Below are 20,702 nucleotides of genomic sequence, written 5' to 3' on the forward strand. Positions count from 1 at the left end.
TGTGTTCTCTACCTTGAAAAGCTGTCCTTGTACCATACTACCTTCAGCAATGTTTTTTAAAACTTCTCCTCTGGAGAGTATCATGCGTGGGACCTGTAATATTTTTGCAGAAATGCTTTTTAGATTGTTTGTTCGGCATTGCTGCTTAATTCACAGCTCACTGTGAAATTGAGGTGACAAAAGTCCCAAGTTCAATCTGAGTCTTTGATGTTGTAGTTACATGACTGGTGTCTTTGCAAATTGAATAAGGCAAAATACCTCAAAACTGCCCCAGTGCATCTGCCCTCTTAGAGTCTGTGTATCACAGTCACACACATATACAATGAGATCTGATGCGATTTGATACTAAAATCTGTTGAAGAGATTTCCTTTCACATCCACAGATGCAAACATACTGTGACATTTCTGATTTGTGATACTGGAAAATATCCTTTCATTAATCTAATTCAGAAAAACACATGCATGCTGATACAGTTTGTCCATCCTGATGTCCCAGTTGAGGTGATGTAGAAGATCAATAACCTTTATAAGACACTGTGCAATCCACACAGATTTAGAAGCAGACCCTCATATAAAAGGCTCATCAGGTGTGAGACGTTACACTGACAGTTCATTTAGAAATCTCTGGAATGAGGAGAGAACAGAAAAGGAAACAAAATCATTGTCATGGGATTCATTGCCCATATTTGTAAGGTCTTCTCCTCTCTTTTCCATTGTGGCTGTCAAAGAAGCATCATGACAATACGAATGCTTACCTAATTAATTTCACTCCATTCTGTAGCCATTATTTTTCCTGTTCACAGCAGAGCAGGGTAGTGGGTGCTCACATCAGCACGTTAACAGTCACAGTGACAGTGCTATTATGTTGATGCCAAGAGGATTTAGCATGTTCAGCATCTTAGTTTGTTAGCAACTATCATTTTCTCATTAGCACTAAACACAAAGTACAGCCTCAGCTGTTGCTAATTTAGTCATAAACAGTTTGCTCATAAACAAAGGATAGGACAAATTAAAAGTTGACCCGATGATGGCATTAGCTGTAAACTACCACCAATGTGGAGTCAGTTCTCACTCTTGTGCTCTGAATACTGTTGGTTGAGGTGGTAGTGAAATGGACTCAGTTAGAGAATCAGGCTTCAGAGAAGGGATGTCCTTTGTTTATTGTCTATTTTAGTAGAGGCAGTGGGGAGTGCACACTTGTGTGTGTGGTTTGTAACAGAGCACACATCAAAGGCATTAGTCAAATCAAACAAACAACCATTTAGATATGCAGAGCATGATTAATTGTCCTGTTAATTGCCTGATAAGCTGACTCTCAATAGTGCTGCTGAAGCCGAGCAAGGCAGCAGCTCATATGGATGCAATTCACGGGCCTTTCCAACAACCAAAACAATTAGAATTTATCCCAAGGGGTACAACAAATTTTAATGGTGATCCATCCAGCAGTTGTTGAGACAAAACCACAGATGTCAACCTCATTGTGGTGCAACAAGGAAAAGTCAGGGGATCACCAGAATCATTAGAAATCATCCTCCGGGGACCATGGATGTCTGTAAAAACATTTGTACTAATCCATTTAGTAAACAGAGTCGAGATATTTCATAGAATAAGTGAAACCTGACTGTTCATCTTTCTTTGGATTCCTAGCATTAAATATCTATCCAAACACCATGACATAAAGGAGCAGAATAACCTGACTTATACTGTAAATGGTTTGTCAGCAGCTCTCCGTTGGTACAGTGGTGTCCTGTCCTCCCCTCTCCACGTGTGGCTGTGTCAATGTCTGTAAGCCAGCAGTTTTTACCTGCTCAGTTGTCCTCTGCAATCCCTTTACAACTACTCCTCATGGTCATGTAGTGTTTTTGATGCTGACTGTTATTAAAGTGTCAACAGTACGATATTATTGGAACCATGCTGTGTCCTTTTCAGACCCTCATCCTATGGACTGACCTTGTTCAAGTTCATGTTATTTGTTGAAAGAGTTACCTTTTGATCTTCTAGCTGTGCACTGTATGTTTGCATGCATTTCCACATGTTTGTGCATGAGAGGCAGTGCTTTAATGCTTGGCTGGCTTGTTGTATCTCCATTGTGGAGGCCATTTTGCTTATTTTCTCCTGCCTCCATAGTTATTGACCCTAATTGCTTAATCGTCTTCTCGCTCTGGGATGGGGTTGAGATCAGGGCTCAACCCCATCCAACACAATTGGCATTGAGCGCAATGGTATTTAAGTTTCCAGATGCTTTTCTATATGTATATATATGCTTTGTCATAACTATGATCTATGTACCAGCAGCTATCAGAGGAAATCTCCAAGAAATTTTTAAGAACCAAGTGCTTTTTGGAAATGTTGAGAATAAAACTACAGTTTTTATTATGAGAGTCAGGATACACCAAAACAACTAAAGGACACGTAGGTGGATCGACTGCTGCTCTGTGCTTGTGTTCAAACGTGTATGTACTCTATTACAGTGTGTATCTCTGCGTGAGAGAGAGAGAGAGAGACACACACACACACACACAATGAAAGAAAAGGAGAGAGAGGGCATTAAATTGGAAAGATATGTAGCAGCAGGGCTTTAGAGCTCTTCAGTTAGGGGGAGGTGATAATTCACAGCTCTGCGGCTTCTCCATGTGAGCCAGAGATCCTCTGTTAGAGTCGACCTCACACTGTGTCAACACATCCCCGGCATAAATATTAATCTCTCATCGAATGATCTGCCAGTGATTGTGTTGCTTAAACAAGCAAAGAGGTTTGTGTTCATCATATAATTTCTCTGCATCCTGCTCTCATCTCTTTCCCAGCTGGTGCCTGTAGATTCAGGACATCTCCACGGTCACATCATCTGTCCTTCCACACACACGTACACACCCGTCCTTCTCTCTCTCCATCCTGTAATTGCAGCCCAAAGGCCAAACCAGACCGATAAGCTAATTAATTAAGGATAGGTCACACAGCAATTCTCAATCATTAATTCTGCTCTGACCCCATTTGGGCCCCGATCTACAACAAATGAATGTTGTTTGAGAGACAACAAAATGTATTACAGCAAATAACCAGGGCAAATATTGCTTTTGTCCTGTCAAACACAGTTTGCTTGTGATCACTTAAATTTAGAGGTTGTGATAGGAAACAGTTCAAGAAAAATAACAACATAAATGTTAGAATGACTGCACATACAGCCAAAACTGAAGTCCTTGAAGTGGTCGTTCTGAAACCTGTAAACATTCAAAGATAAACTCCTTGATTTCAAAAACTGCTGCTACGCAAAACTGAAAGCTTCAAGCTGAACCTCAAGATTTATCATCAAGATAAATCCTTTGAAAACTGAACTTTGAGAACTGATGGTTCCCAAAGCTATCTGGCAAACGACAAATGTAATTCTCAGAGCGCTCTTGTTTTGCAACAGCAAGGTACTTTTGACCACTCTGCCTGCTAGCGCCCAGAATTCATGATGGATTCATTGTATTTTTCAGAGGGTTTTTAAGAGTTTTACAAAGCGACATGGGCAGTAAACAAAAAAGGTGTGATTACGCTGGATTCCCACCACTTGAAAGGAAAAGAAAGGTTGAGGCTGCATTAAAAGATCTTGTGAGTAATGGCTCAGTGAAATCTTCTGGCTTGAATGGGATGATAAACACATTGAGGTGGGGTGTAAATTGTGCCGCACAAATCCAAATCCAGCTCTTAAAAATGAGTTTCTTTCAGATTTGAAAATTAAAAGTACAGAACATAGCGTGTCGCAGCAGTGGAAAGTATTACACTAAAATATGGCAGCTTAATCAGAGGTGGTAGGAGGTTACACTTGTAATCATTAACAGCAACGTCTTTATGTTAGTGGTGGTTTTGTTTTTGTTTGTTTTGCTGCCTATGAACGATGTAATCCTGCTGCTCCTCACACAAATTAAGATCATTAGACCAAACAGGGCGGCTCTATTTCACACACAGTTAAGTTAAATTCTTTTCTGACTTTTCCATTTTCTTTTACAGATAATTGAATGACAGACCGACTTATGTTCTTGTCAATATTTGCTGTTGTAATTTAATTTGCCATTTATGGGTAATTAAGGGGGTTAATTGGACAGATCATGGCTTGTGCACTTTAAGACTATTCCAATTTTCTGAGAATCACGAAGCATAGATTTTTTGAGAGGTAAACAATGGATTATTTGTACACAGATTGTTGGCATGGTGCTTGTCAGTATGAACAGCACTTTGTACCAAAACCACCTGTCATGGGTGCATTCAGAAATGTATTCTCTACATTGTAATGGCATACAAGAACAACTTTATGGTAGTTGTCTGTTGTGAAACATTTAAACACATTTAAGATTTGATTTTAATGAATAAATGTGAAAATATAGCGAATAGTCTGACAAATAAAATCAATACAGGCAAGACAGTTAGCTCTTGTTATAACGTGGAAAATAGCAATTATGAGGATAAAGTAGAAAGAGAGTCATACTACAAGTGTCATTTGTTAAACCATTGCCATTTTGGCAACACAGCAACCATGACATGCTAAGGAAATGTTTGGACAGCCTCTCTGTTGACAAACTACTGAGGCAATTGTTGCTTAAGAACACACAGGGATATCTACAGTCTGTTTGCTGTATTAATACAAATAATATCAAGTACATGCAGTCCAGATTTCATCTCTGCCGGCCATGAGCTGCTGCTGTTGCAGTGAAGCTTGTACAAGTGTGATTTCAAAACCATCAGATCATACCTGTCAGCCAAGCAGCACTTCCTCTGCACTGATGCACACTGATACATCCAATATGACTGCAGCAACAATCCAAAGCCTGCAGCTGAAATACATCTACACACAGCTTCTCAGACTGAACCAAAGAGCAGAAAGCACATCAACTGTTGGAGAGAGCTCAGGAGCAATATGAATACTTTATAAATACTTTGACAGCGAGTCTTATGAGGATTTTAAGAGCCTGTAAAAGTTACGTCTCTCTTACGAGATGTTGAATCATTTGGGCGCTATTTGAGCGCCATCTTGGCAGCAGGTCTGTGCCTATAACAAGCCGAGTTTCTTGTCTTTTTCAGAGGGAGTTGTCTGAATCTTAAGCTCTAAGGTGCGTTTCATTTCATATTTTGGAAAAATTGTAAATAGTTTCAACACAAGTGTCTCACATTTGTCCAAATTACACTAGTGTCACAGTAAAAATTTCTTTTCTTTCCACTTATACGTGCTGTACCACCTCAGTGAGAACATTTATCACAAGTTTTATGGCAGTCCTCTACATGTCCTTGACATGTTTATCATCTATAAAAGTCATGTTGTGCATTCTAACCAGTCTTAGCCATTTTAGTGGCATGACCCACCACTGTCCAGACTGAAACGACTCCACAGCTTTTAGATGGATTGCCAAGAAATTTTGTACAGAGATTCATACTCATACTCACTTTTCAACCAATATTTTGTTTTATCACACCTTAAAAACTTAAGACATTCCCATAAGCCTCAGCTCTATTTTATTGATAATTAGCAGCAAAATGTTTGCATGCTTAACTAAGAGGTAACATTCATAAACATTATAACCTGCTATAATGCTATACCTGCTAAAAAAAAAAAAAAGCATGTTAGCATGTAGCTCAAAGCAGTGCTCTGTATTAAATTTGGATTATTGAGTTGTGTTTGTGTCTGTGTTTACTCGTGCATCCTGTTGAAGATGAAAGGAGCTGGTTCACAGGATCAAGTCATGTTTTAGTTTAGTATTTTGTTTATTAAATCATCAGTTGATCTACAGCTGTTGGAGGCATTGTATTGTCCTGTGTCAGGAGAGCAAACAGGATGTAAAAACACGATGACTGAATCAGAATTTATTGCAGTAGATGGATGTTGTGTCTGTTAAGTCAGCACTTTAGAGCCTGTACTTATATAACTGTTTTGGTTGTTGTGTTCAAATAATAAATGAGTGTACAGTGTAAAGCTGTAATGCACACTGTTTCTGTAATGAAGACGGATTCACTTATTACATATCTAACCTGCTGTAAACTGGTCTGCTGAGAGGTACTTGAAATGTGCAGCCTGCTAAACATATCTTTCAGCAAAGTCAGGACAGTTTGTAAAGATCTCTAATCAAATCATTTGACTCATTAGACATGAATGGCATGAAAGTGCCTGAATGTGAATGCCAAGTAACATCTGTCAATACTAATTTTACTTGTGCACACATTATCTCCATTTCTGTTTATCAGTCCAGTGTATAATAAATGTCATCAGTCACTGGCAGCAGCGATGTTGTGATTCGAGGTAACCAAAAGGTCATGTATTTTATGACACACTGTAAATCAGCCATGTCTTCTAAGAACATCAGGTGATTTCCTAAAGCACTAAATCCTCATCCAGTCACAGATATTGATTAATTCACTAATGATTTATTTTCTGATTTATGAAAGAATTTGTGATGTGGCTGCTCTGAGCAAAATAATACACACGCAGGATTAAAGCACAGAGGGTTGAGAGACTGTTGCAGTGATAAGTGACCACTATCTGTCACCTTGTTGAGGCTGATTAGCAGTCTTAAATTGTGATAAGAACAGGGTCAATTTCACATCATGGTGATGTGTGCAGAATGAGATCGAGACTGGTTTGAGCCTCGTCATTGAGCAACGGATGAGATCTGACTCAATGACTTGAACATATTCTTTTATGGTTATTGTTATCAGAGATTGACTCTTATTTCTCCATCTGATGGAGCAGCATTATATCTCGTAATGTGATTAAATCAGAGCACAGTCACCCTGAGAATGTAGGTGTCTGTCAGCTTCACTGTGCACAGTGCCAGTGATGCAGTAAATATGTCTGTTATAACTTTCTGGCTTTGCAGAAACCCTTGTAAAGTTTTTACCTTACAGTTCTGTCAGTGATCAGCGATGGAATTGAGAAGCTAATTTAAGTGTGTAAGTGTTTCTGAGGTTGTAAAATTACAACATGGCAGAGGTACACTTGTTGCTCAGGTTTTAATACCAAGATCTGCCCTGTGAGGTTAGATCCAATTTGTGCCACCACCATGTGCAATTGATTTTCATAACATTGGTTTGGCAATCTTTCATTTTCTTTCTTCCCAGTGATTTTCCACATCTGTTTACCCACTGTTTATTATATTCAGTAATCTAATTCAAATCTAGTTTTGTTACTGTGCGGTAAAGAAACTTAAAAACACACACCCTGAACTGGCAGTATCTTTGCTTTGGCTTTTCTTGGTCTGTGTTTACTCGGTGATAATTCCTGCCACTTTACTTATGTATATATACATATAAACATGTTAATACGTGGATCAGCCACAACATTAAAATGACATGACTAATGGGGTCTAGGTTCCCCTTCATGCTGCCAAATCAGCTCTGATCTGTCAGGGCATGGACACAGGACCTCTTGGGGTTGTTATGGCTGATCAGTGCATGTATATACATATGTATGTCTATACACACTGTACCAGTATTTTCAACCCTGGCAGGATTTATCATCCTGTTTCTTTTTGGTTGTTGACCCACCATGTGGGCCTATTCAACTCAGAGGCTCAGCCAGCCATTTGCTTGTTTATTAGGAAGCGTTTGCATACAAGTCTGAGATACTCTGAGCGGTGTTTACAGACGAGTAAGACACAGTGGAAGCTCAGTGTGCTGTACAGTGTGACCCTGAGGGCAGCAGAATGCAGGGAAAGAGAGGGTTTTGTGTTCCTGGAGTTAATGTTGAGACTAATGGAGGTGTGCTTCAAGAAAACACAGAGGAGAATAAAGTCTCATAACTGTTGGAAAAATGCCTCTCTGTCTTTTTTTTTTTTTTAAACTTTATCTCAGTTTTTTTTACTTCTTGTTTTGTTAAACTGAGTCAAGCTGTGGCAGAGATAAAGCTTGTGACATTTCCAGGTCTTCACGCAGCCAATTTTTGATCTGGCTTTATCTGATTTTCTCTTTATCGATTGGATGTCGATGGTGGTCATTGTTGTTGTTGGTCACTGTGATAAAAGGGCCAATCAGCTTATCTGGTATTTGACAAACCCAGCCAGAGAATGACCTCAGAGATGGACCGGGTCCATCAAACAGACCAGCATTACAGGATGTCCATTAACTGTAGAATCGTCGTCTTACAGTAAAAGCCCCCCCCCACATCCTCATGTATCGCCTTTCTCGAGCAGACCTCGTTAGCAGGAAACTGCAGGTGTTCCACTCCAGTTGAGTGACGACCGATTTCATTAGCTCCCTCAAGTGGCAATCTGCCCTCTAATACGACAGCAAGAGACAGACTGACTGCTCACATGCGTCGTGTGGTCCTGTCGGTTCACTCCATGGCGCCCTTGAGTTAAGTAACCAGGACGCGGATGCTTTGGAGAAATTCTCGTAGTAAGCATTGACGTGATTAAGATTCAGGCTGAGTAGCATCAGAGTTCACCTTGGGCATTAAACAGTTGTTGGCTCTGCTCAGTCCAGGACACTAGAACAACTGCTGATAATACAGACGGACGAGTGCGGGCAAGAGTTGAGGATGAGGTGAAGGCAAAGAGTGGAGGCGGAGGAGGGGAAGACGGCGGCGGGCCTGTTTCTTCCTCCTGTTTCCGTCTCATATGAACGCAGGCAGACGCAGACCCCGAAGCTGTGACTTTGAAGTGGTTTCTTTGATTAAGGAGTTAATTAAAGAAAAGCTGCATGCTAGTGAGCAGATAACCGAGGAAAGAAAAGGAACAGGCAGTGAGAAAAAGAAGGAGCAGATATGGAGTGGAGAAGGGATATTGGCAGCTCATCAGTTTCTCAAGTGTCAGCGTGTCGTCTTTCTGATTGGCAGAGGAGCCAGCTGGCACACAGGAGATGGATATAAAAGCTGTAAGAGAAAAAAACAAAAACCTGCCACCCACATGTGTGAACAGCACAATTTCTGTCCTGCTCCAAGCTGTGGTGTTAGCACCACAAAGCATTAATGATAATGGCCAATGGTAGGACAGCAGGAAGAAGGATGATAATTTATACATTTGGGATGAAAAGACTGATGGTTAGTTCAGTGTATGTGGGTGTAATTTATGTTCTTGTTCTTTTTCTGTCCACCCTCATCGGTTTCCTTTGTCTCCTGACCCTCCTCCTGCTCCCCCATCACCTCTGGGTCTTTGGGGTTATTTCCCGATATCTCCCCTCTTTCCTCTCTATTCATCACTTCTTCCCTCTTCTTTTCGTGTGCTCTCCTCCTCCATTAACCGCCTTCCTCCCTGTAGTTGTCTCGTTCACATCTGCCTGTCCTCCTCCTCTCCCCATTTCTTCCATCCAATGCTTTTCCATCCCTTTTTCCCCTTGCTCTCCCAGTTTCACTTCCCTGTCCTCCCAATTCCTCTTGTTTCCTCACATCTCTCTTCCTTTTTTCTACCATTCCTCCTCAATCTTATCATTGCATTTCTTCCACCCACAATCAATATTTTCCTCCTCCTTTTCTTTTCATGTTGTTCTCCTCAGTCTTTTCCCATTTTTCATTCCTCCTTTCCACCCTCACCCTTGTCTTCTTTTGTCCTTCCCTTCTCTTGGTCTAAAACATCATCTAATCCCACTTTACTGCCGTCACTGCTCCTCTCCCTGACCTGTTCTCGACCTCTTCATTTCGACTTTTTTTCCTCTCTCCATCACCTCCCAAAAATGTAATAAATGAGAATTGTAAAAGTGCAATAACCAAGGTGGTAATTGTCCATTCTCCATCTCTTGTCTTTTTCCTTCCTCCATCTACACCAGCCTGGGTTTTATAAGGGCGTGGCGGGCTCACAGGTGACCCTGTCCAGCCTGGTGAACCAATCCCGGGCCATGCTGGAGGAGCAGGCGCGCCACCTGCTGACGGAGGTGGAGCGGCAGACCATGGGTTACTACGTGGAGGAGTATCGGGACGGACACATCGGCGTGGAGCAGCTGGTCATGGCGTTGTTTGAGCTGCTCAACACGCATGCAAAGGTGAAGATAAAGGAGGCTTGTATCAGTCTGAGAAAGGAAAGAAAAAGATCAAAAGAGAATCAATTTTCTTTTTGCAGGAATCTGTACTCATGTACAGTTTGTGTGTGTGATTGCTGTGAGCTTTGTATTGAAGTTTCTGAGCCCTTCTGAGATTTATGCCCAGGCTTTTTGCCGATGCTTACAGTTCTGTTTTGTTTTTCCTTCTACCCCAGCTCTTAAAAGTCTCTTGGTTTTCTCACAGTCTGCAATAGTTCACCTTATAAAAGACAGAATAAATCAAAGGCATTTTATTTCCAAATTTCTCCAGTACACTGCTGTATCATACTCCCACAGAGAGCTTTTGCAGCTGCCTTGTACTGCATTTAGAGCTGCTATACAACTTTCTTACTGGATGGGTTGTTTTTGGTTTATTTTTTACAAGAGTACAAGAAGAATTAATCTCAATAAGAGTAGGGTTTGATGATGATCATTCAAATCATCATTTAAATTTAGTTGGAGAATTTCAGTTTAATCCCACCAGCATTACGCATAAAAGAGTAAAGCATAGTTTAATGAGTTAAAGTTTGTTTGTTTAAATCACCATAAAATATACAAGTTATAAAATGAATGAATGGTGCTCTACATTTATACACCCATCCCCTTTTCTTCTTTTAATAACCACATTTGTTTTAAAAATAAAACACACAAACAAGTTCAATACAATAATGAGCATTAACTGGTCCACATTTCTCTTGAGACTTATGGTCAACAAAAAATCTGAAAATTCAGTGGGATTAGGTGCTCTGATTTTGTTCCAACCCAGACACCAACCTTGACTTGATTGTCTTATTGTGTTGTTTTTTTTTGTTGTTTTTTTTAACTTACATACAGGATCTGAACACTTCTTCCACCACTGAAAGTCACACAATAACACAAACAAACCAATCAATCAAGGCGGTGGTGTTCGAGCAGCTCCTGTGTTCTGCTCTGTAAAATGACTGTTTTTGTCAATGGAGTCTGGTAGCAATTATGCAATGTTTCTGGTTAAACGGAGTTGTCCTTTAATTAGTGAAACCCACTGAAGTCTGTTACATCATACCTATGCCTCCCCTCTTGTTTCTCCCCTCTATACCTTCCTCTCCTCAGTTCTCTCTGCTGTCAGAGGTGCGAGGCCTGGTCACCCCGCAGGATCTGGAGTGTTTTGATGGGATGGTACTGCGACGTGAAATTCAGGCTCTCAAAGCACGGCAGGGCACAGCTGGAGCCACAGCCCTGCAGCCAGATACCCTGTCTATGGTGTCGTACCCAGATACCCTGACCTCATCTTCGGCCAGTTTCATGACCAACACCACCCTCAGCTCTGCACGGGTAGGCTGGGTTTTTTAGTGGAATAACCATCTAGCTCTTGTTGACTCTCTCTCTCTTGCAGTATGTACTGGCTTTGAGATAGTTTTTTCTAGTTTATTTGATATGTCTGGGTGAAAATATCTCTCTTTACTTTTGAATTAATATTCCTGCTGCAGTCATCTGAGGTTTTTCTTCCATGTTTTGAAGGTTCAGCCCAGCACAAAAAATGTTGATAGATAGACTTGAGAGTGGCCGTATTCTGGTCTGCCTCACTGTCTGCGTTCCGATTGTGATAGGCTCCTTCTCTATTTGGCTGTCTGCTCTCACTTTCTTTCCATTCCTCAGCTGTGTGTGTGTGTGTGTGTGTGAGGGAGCGAGAGCAGTGTGATGTATCTCCATGGGTTATAACAGATTCTGCTGTGGAAAAGATCTGTTTCTGGTGTGGACTTTGTCAGGCTGAACAATGACACGTTTCACTGCCTCCCTGTTGAGATTGAGAAGTCCTTTTGCTGATGTTTGATAGGCTGTGTTTGTCTTCCACCTCACACCCAAAATCCCTCCCCCATCTCACCCCTTTGTAGGAAAGACTTCTCTGGCTCATAGATATGATGGAGGTAGGAAATCTCACACACAGGATACACACTAGACCAAAGTTAACTGTGTGTATCAGACACACACTCTAACTCTGTCCTTGGTTTGTGGTCTTGCAGTGAGTTTGCTTGGAGTGTTTTTTTCTCTCTCATTATTTCTCTCTCTACCTTAATTTGAAAGGAACTGTAGCGCAGCGAGTGATGCACTCAGAGGTGTTAAGAGTTCAGTTCATGTTGTGACTGTGAGACTGTCGCTCCTCATCTGGCTGTTTTTGTGAGGATGAGATCACAGCTACAGAAATGCAAAAATAACAGCTGGGGTAAACAGGTTTATGAATGTACATACCCTGTCTGTAAATAGCATCAGATACTTGCTAAGAAAATAATTTAACTTGGGATTCATTTGCACAGCCTCCCACCATTTTTATGCTTCTACACTTGCGATGGTTGTGGTCGGAGACATTATGTTTTTAGGTTGTCCCATCTGTCCATCTGTCTCTTTCTGAACGTGATATCTCACTGTCGCCTGGAGGGAATTTCTTCAAATTTGACACAAACATTCACTTTGATCTGGATTCGGTGGTTAAAGGTCAAAGGTCAAGATCACTGTGACTTCACAGAACACATTTTTGGCCATAACTTGAGAATTCATGTGCTAATTATGACAAGATTTCACACAAATGTGAAGGATAAAATGATGAAGTGATGAAATTTTATATCTGAAATGTCAAAGGTCAACTACACTGTGACATAAAGTTCTGCAAAACCACTTTTCTGGCCATTATTCAACGCCATAGCCCAGGGAGAGACGGGAAAGAAGCCATATTTCTCACTGCTTGGCTTTCGTTACTCAGCCCATCAAAGGTGCCTTTTAAAAAACTGTAGTTTAGTTTGTTTTAGATACGGATATGCTCAGCTCCAACACAGATGTGTTAATATGAAGTAAATGTGTCCGCATGCAAGTGTTTGGTTGTGGATGAAGAGCTGATTTACACACACACACACATACACACACACACACACACACAGAAACACACACACAGTGTCTAAGCTGACAATAGAGATAAGCTGTTGACTGTCTGCAGATTTTTCCACCAAACAGTCATTCTCATTCAGATGTCTCAGATGGGCTTCGCCTGCCTTTCTGCTTTCCCCTTCGAGAAGCGACATTTACGTGTGTGTGTGTGTGTGTGTGTGTGTGTGCTGGTCTGTATTCTTCCCGTGTGTCTGTGTGTGCCTGTTTGTGTCTATTTGTGGTGTTTTGGACCCATGTGTGACTGCTACCACTGCTGTGTAAAGCAGATTAGAGAGCTGGGTGGGTTTGGGAGGATAAAAATACAGGATTTCTGAACCGCAGTCAAAGCCAGGTATGTAGTCAACTGCATACCAATGCATGTGCTCACACACACGCACACACATACACACATTGTGAAAATAGACACACAAACACAGCAGCTGTTTGAAGAGTACTAACGTCCTGGCCAAACACAATGTTGCTGTAGGATGATTCTGCAAAACACATTTTTTTCTCGATGGCAATGTTTTGTGTCGTTTTTCGTTTTTTCAGCAATTTCAGCCAACATTAATAACTGGTCTGAAACAGATTGTGAACACAAGGCTCTGGTGTCTCAGACTGTGTTCAGACAGACCAAATTAGATTAAACACATCCAAGAACACATTACAGGTCAAGTACCTGGCAACATGAATGTAGTAATTCTGCTGTTTACCTTTCAGTTGTTATGATGAAGAGTGAAACTGTTTCCTGCTGTGATAACTTTTCAGAGTCCTAAAACTCTGTCTCATTGCACTGTAAGTCACAGTGGAGTGTTTTGGCACTGTGCAGCCTTTAATATTCTTTAAAGCTCATGGATGTACAGTATTACTCAAACTGTCCCTCCTGGATTATACTTCATCTTTTCATCGATTACTGTAGCCACATGCCAACACTAGTGCGTCATCTTGTCGTATTTTAGATCTGAATGTAACCCTGCCGAGTCCAAACACGGCCAAGCTGCCAGGGCCACAAAACAACTTCAACAATGATGAATCTGTGGGCAGATAAAGAGTCTTGGGTCAGATTTAGGGTCAGTTTTATTTTCACAATAAATTAATAAGCCTCCGCAGATTATGATCCTATAATATGCCTAAGTCATTAGAATAGGAAGTGAATCAGAGCCGAAGAGTTCAGCCTAGTTCACTGTGTTCAACCTACATGGCACATTTGTCTTTAAAGTCAGGTGTTACGCCACTTTAGGTCATCATGGCGCCTTAAACTCCTGCTGTGTCTCAGCCAAAACACTGTCAGACTACATGTAGAACCAATTATAGCTTGTAGTCTGTGAGCAGGGCCAACAGGGACAGACAGGGTCAGACCTCCAGGATCAGGAATGTTAACACAACATGGCGTACTAAGTGTCACGGAGCATGTCTTGTCAAACTAGGCAAGAGAAGGGGAAAAAATTCTGACATGGTTGTCTTTCTGTCTGAGCCTCATGAGGTGAACGCAGGATCAGTTGTCTTACATGATAACAAACCACCATCCTACATAAAGATGACACTGCTTCCTGCATTTGCACCGAACGATGCACCCGCCACAGGGTGTGAGCCGTGTTTTGCAGAATTGTCTAATATTATTCCTGGGAAGAGGGAGCCACACACACATCCACACAGACACACACACATACACACACTGTGGAGGGTGACTGTGGGTGAACACGATCATACACACACACAAGCACCACACGCTCTGATTGCTTACAGTGCAGAGCAGTGTCTCCACATGTAAAAAGCTGATAGACTCTTGTGATAAATAAATTGTCCTCTAAGTGCTCCCCATGCAGCAACGAGGGGTAATTAAGCTGAATTGATGGGGCTTTTGTTTTGGTTTAGTGGCAGAGTTAAATGAAGGGCAATGTTCCTCTGAACTCAGCTCCCCTGCTCTGAAAGTCCTCACAGATCTGCCACAAATTACCTCCTCTCCACCACACCGGTGGGATTGAGCTGCCAAATCCTGCTTTGAACTGAGCTGATGGTTCTTTATCGATTTCACAGCATGTGTGTTTTGCTTGTAGAAAACATGACGGCTGTGTGTATGTGTGTGCGTGTGCATGGCTTGTCTTCCTTACAGACTTCGAGACTGGCAAGCAAATGCAAACAGATATTGACGTCTTTCCTCTTTTCTGGGAAATGTGGAACATCCACCAAATCTAATTTGGCATTTGTTTTGTGATAAACACACATCTGTGTTTAGCATCTGCTCACTAGCTTTCTCCCTCACACTTTAATCACTTTCTCCCCCCCCATCTGTTTTTCTGTCTTTGCTATCTTTCATCACCCCTCTCCTCTTTCCCCTCTGCACTTCATCTCCCAGAACGACGGCGTGGTGGAGAGTAATGAGGAGGATCCTCCTGAGAGTCTGAACACGCTGCTGACCGACATCTCTCTGGTGAGCCTGGTGGGCCGGCAGGCCCCGGCTTTAGCCTGATAAAGATGGATACGACACAGGGGAGAAGTGAGGAGGGGTGGGAAGAAAATGTTTTGTTTTTTTTAAAGATGGGAGGGGAGTGGAAGCGGGGGTGGATGGAGGTACTTGAGACATGGCTGACCTGCAGGCTTTGTATTGTAGACTGATGAGGAGTGTAACAAGTGTTTGCACCAAATAAGAAAAGAGAAAGAAGGAAAAGTTGAGCTTGGTGAGATTAAGAGCTGGTGTAGCCTTTCGTCATCTTTTCTTTGTTGTGTGGAAAGGGGAGTGGAGAGGCTGATATGCCACCTGGCCTGTCCAATTCACCTGCTACCTCTTCAGCTCTGTGAGAAAGAAGAGCTTATGGTTGCACCATAGATTACACAAAAGAAAAAAAATGCTTGGTGACCTCAGTTTCCAAAGCAACAGGAGCTATCATTTGTTTATTCTGAACCACAGCAGATGAGAGAAAGGTCAGGAGAAAACTTGTAGTCTGCTGACGTCCAAGGCTACCTGCCACCCCAGTCATACCTTACTTTTCTTTTGTAAACTGTCTTTCACACTCATTTTATGTCTCCATACACTGGTAAGCCCCTCATGTCTCAGTGTCGTTCATTCCACTGTTTGAGTTTGAGCACTCTTACCTGGAAACGCAGGATACCAGCGCTATCAAACGAACAAGCAGCGACGTGTTCAACATGGTTTGGAAGTGTTAAACACCTTCAAGTCAACTATCACTGTCACTAAAAGTGGTGGAGTGGTTAAACAGGTGTCTAATGCAGTTGTGTGAGTGAAAATTGGTGAGAATGATGAGGAAATAATATGAACACTGGGTTTAAACTTTGTTTTTAAGTGTTTCCTCTGCATGCTACATAATAGGGTTGTAACAATCTTGTGTTGGTACAATATAAGGTTAATGTTCAATATGCTCTTACAAATGTAATTTTTGCTACTAAACTAAAATTAGTCAGAACTGATCAGATTTATGACATTGAAGATTTCAGCTTTATGATGCATACATACATTTTATGTTGCAGTATATTGTGCTACAAGATTTTGTTACACCCCTAATCGATGATGATGAATATATCCTCTCACTTCAGGATGATGTACAGTCCACCACTGCTGAATCTCCCCCCTCCTTCAAGCCTCCGCCCCCACCAGGGGTGCAGAGGCGCCCGAGTAGACGAGATCAGCTCAACAAATGCCCCTCGTCCGAATCCTCCCACTCAGGCTTGTACTTCACAGCCCCGACTTCCCACAACCAAAGCAAAGATCCAGGACACGCCCCTGCCTCACCCTCACTACACCACAAACGAGAACATCCCAGGGACCCGTCTCGGGACTATGTGGCCATCAGAAAGAGAGATCCTTCGGTACCGTCCAAGAAAGAACAAATAGCAGCTGCTCAGTTGTCTATGGTCACCCAGCACAACATCGGCCCTTTTCCCAGGGTCCAGTCCCCAAACCGAGGCACCAAACCCACTCCCCCGTCCCCTTCACCTCCACCTCCACCTCCACTCCCTGCACCTCATCCACCCCCATCTCTGCCCCTTAAACCAGTGTCCATGTCCAAAGCCTCCCCTGCCTCCTCTCCTGGCTCTAAACAACAGTTTGTTACAGTGGAGGTTCACAGGCCCAACGCAGAACCTGATGTCAATGAAGTGCGGCCACTGCCGCAAGCTCGAGGTGAGGAACATAGAGCTCAGGAGATCAAATGTACAAACCTAACGTGTTTCAAGGGTTCAGCTTTTGTCATTTGTGTCTTCAAATTATTAACATTTAGGGCTGCAACTAATGAAATGTTTAGGTCATTGATTAATCTGTAAATTCAATAATTCTGACATTGTCCTTTAGTTTATAAAATGCCAAAAAAGAGTGAAAAACTGAGAAGATTTCCAAAACCTTTGCCCTCAGTAAATTTGATATCACGATAGATCAGGATCCTCTTTTAGTTATGTTGATAAACAACCAACTCCACTGTTTCCAAGAAACACACACAAGAAATGTTCATACATCAAAGCTTTGAAGCACTAAATCTAGTATTTGTCACCTGATCTTTCTCCCTCTTGATACAATCCTGACATTAAACACTGTAGTTGGGACTAGTCACTGGCTGATTGTCACTCCCTGCTCTAAATGAGGACATGTGCAGTTTCAGTTATGAAGAAGATGATTATGATAGATCAGATATGTATTTACTTGTGCGTAATGTGCTTAAATGAGCAATTATCCAGAACACTTTCTACGATTTCCACTGAATGCACTAATCTTAATAACATTTTAATCTTGTATTAAATCTTGAAATAAGATTTTTTAAATTTCAGAACTAATCTAAAATGCTACTAGTGCCGTTTGAGAAAGGGTCAAACCAATCAAAATGAAAGTGTTGGATTCCTTACATCGTTGAGATTCCCTGACATCATGTCTGCCTGCTCCCCTCCTCAGGTGGTGCCCTGTCTCAGCTGTCAGACAGCGGCCAGACCCTCAGTGAGGACAGTGGCGTGGACATAGCTGAGTCAGGACACATCAGCAAAGACAGCAGCCCCCATTCCTCACGCACACGCCTCCCCCGCGACACCCAGGGAGGTGGGGGGGACAACCCCTCCAAACCGGTGAGGGGGCGTTATCAGAACAGCTGTGAAGGATGAGTGGATTACTTGTTACACTGTGGGGAATAGAAGTAACCCAGGTGTCAGTGTTGTATTTCTGTCTTTGTGAGGACTAAGTAGAGTTTTAGACCTTAAGAGTGACTGAAATTCTGAAAAATGAAGACATTTTTAGAAAGTAGACACCCATATTTGGAACTTGAGGACATTTTTAGAATTTTTTTTGAGATTTAGGACATTTTTTTGAGAATGAAGAGACTTTTGAAAGTTAGGACACATTTGTAAAGTGATGTCCAGGGGTGTAATGATTCTCCAAAACCATGATTCAGTTCAGTCCTCATCTTCCTGTTTTGCATTTGTAATTGCAGTTTTCTTATAGGCTGCTGTGGGCAAGTATGTACATGCAGCCCAGAGTCAGTGATGTCTGATCCTTACTTCTTCAAAAAGCTCTCTGAGGGTTTGGACCTGGTTTTAATGTTAAAAGTAAAATTAGATTTAAGTTGAAAATTGAAGTTGGAGTTAGGGCATAGGGAATGCATTGTTATGTTGCCATATGTCCTCACAAATGTAGAAGTACAGGCATGTGTGTGTGCGTGTGTGGGAGCTGAAAATAAACCATTAGTTACAGGTTCAATCAATCAATGTGCTTTATTGCTAATCCTCCTCCAGAATCTGTCCTAAATCCTAACTGTGATCTCTTCTCTCCTCCCTCTGTTTGCTCACACAGACGGTTTCCTTTGTTTCACTCCATTTGTTTATTTCTCACTCATGACATTCATTCAGTCACATGCTCCATCATTTATTTCATCACTCACTGCAGTGTAGCGTAATGAAACTCTCAAATCTCTCTCTGATTGTTATTGACTGATGGAAAAAAAAAACTAGTAAGGATGGGAGAGGCCAAGTCGTTTATGATGAAAGGGCTGTTAAGTTCAATGTCTGTTTTAGATCAGAATTATCAGGCAGGAGTAGTGAGGGCTGAATGGACTTTGTATCGTAAAATAAGCTGCATTTTACTGCTAAGGAGCAAAGCATTTACCTTCTGTTTGTTCTGGAGTGTCAAGCAAGAGGGTGCTGAAAAGAGCAAAGTGATGTGCTCATAAAAACTTCCCCAAATAAACTTAAAGAAGACGTTTGTTTAATCTTTTTTACAGCCTACTCATTCTTGTGTCAGTAAAAACACACAACAGGTTAGCTGGTGCAGAATTATAGGCTGCTGTGGGCAAGTATGTAAATGCGGCCCAGAGTCATGAAAGGCAATATTGCAAACTACACATCACATTTTATTGAATGCTGAAGCGAAGGTGAACTAGGAAATGTCTGTGTTACAGAGCAGACTCCTCTGGTAGCTAGCTTCCACCAGCTTCTGTAGCCTTTAGTTGTGTTTTCTCATCGTCTTTCCTGGAAAACTGAATGTGTTTCTGGGGTTTTCTGTCCAAGATAAATGGAGACATTCAACAACTACATCTCACATGAGGCTATAGCAGTGTGTCCACAATTTATCTTAACTGAAGCTTCTCTAATTAATATTATACTGCATTCACGAAACTACAGATATGTTTGCAGAGAAAGAAGAATCAACATAGGAGGCTGTAGGACGTAGTTTTAGTTTTACAGCACACCTTCTGCATGGTACAGTATCACAACCAATTTCAGGAGCCAGAGGGCAGCTGTTTGCAGCAAACATGCTCTCATAAATCCCCTGTGTACTACCTGCCAACTCCAAATGACAAACAGATAAAGTTAGAATAGATAGTGACAGAAAACATGGGGCACAGAGAGGGGGTGGCGTTATGACATGGAACAAAGAAGGCCCACAGCTGCAGTCGCACTGGGGATGCTGCAGTTATATGGTATGCATCTTAACCACAAGACCACCACGGGCATTTATCTTAGAAAATGGACTAACGTGGTTCAAATTAACATACAGATGAAAAAAGGAGAAAACCCCACTGAGATACAGAAGCCAGTGGAACAGAAAGGCAACTAAATAATGGAAAACAATTACATAGATGCTTTGTTAGAGATGTATTTCTTTTGTCCTCTGACTTGTGAAGCTCTTTAACAAGATTGCTCATTCTTCATGAATATGCCATCAGGACTGAAAATGTATATGTTAATATAGAGTCATGGCCTTTATGAAGACTCTTGGGTATGTGTCCTCAGAGAAAACAAAGCTCTTACTTGGACAAACAAGTGCAGAAAGACATATGTATCCATAGTGGCACAAAGGGGAGGCAGATGGAGGGAGGCTGTGTAATGTTATGAATAAATTTGGTTTATAAACATGCATAAATATGTTCTTCTTATATTCTAACTTGTCTTGTCCCGTTAGCCGGGTCTGTTGGAGCCCACCTCTACACTAGTGAGGGTGGCAAAGAGTGCCAGCACCCTGGGTATTGCCATTGAAGGTGGAGCCAATACTCGCCAGCCGCTGCCACGAATCGTCACAATACAGGTGAGTTAGGTAGAAAAACAAAATAACATGAAATAATACCACCACCAGGCTCCCCTCTGTTTAACACAGCATCCCTATTAAGTCTGGCTTATACTGTCAGCTGTGTGTTTGTGTCTTTTTGATTCTCTGCTGTGATGGAACCATGTGCACCTTCCAGGTGGGATTTGATGTCCTTTAAGGCTTTATATGGAGTCACACTGCAGCCAAACCCACGCTGAGATTCTTGCTAATTTTGTCCTCGCTGGGGCTCTCACAAAGATGATTACAGCATTAATGGCCTCCATGAATAGGCTTGACTGCCTGGAGACTGCAGGCA

The 20,702-nt window shown here is 41.8% G+C and overlaps 1 protein-coding gene across 2 annotated transcripts in view; it reads left to right on the forward strand.

The window, feature by feature from the left end:
- whrna (whirlin a) overlaps positions 1-20,702 on the forward strand; it is a 112,710-nt gene that overhangs the window by 81,716 nt on the left and 10,292 nt on the right. For both annotated transcript variants that reach the window (XM_018685276.2, XM_018685278.2), the window contains 6 exons: positions 9,727-9,939; positions 11,065-11,286; positions 15,227-15,301; positions 16,423-17,008; positions 17,768-17,934; positions 20,264-20,386. In XM_018685276.2, the coding sequence (XP_018540792.1) occupies positions 9,727-9,939; positions 11,065-11,286; positions 15,227-15,301; positions 16,423-17,008; positions 17,768-17,934; positions 20,264-20,386 (1,386 nt within the window). The remainder of the gene's footprint in view (positions 1-9,726; positions 9,940-11,064; positions 11,287-15,226; positions 15,302-16,422; positions 17,009-17,767; positions 17,935-20,263; positions 20,387-20,702) is intronic.

This window comes from Lates calcarifer, linkage group LG9 (genome assembly GCF_001640805.2).
Source record: "Lates calcarifer isolate ASB-BC8 linkage group LG9, TLL_Latcal_v3, whole genome shotgun sequence".
Classification (NCBI taxonomy): Eukaryota; Metazoa; Chordata; class Actinopteri; family Centropomidae; genus Lates; species Lates calcarifer.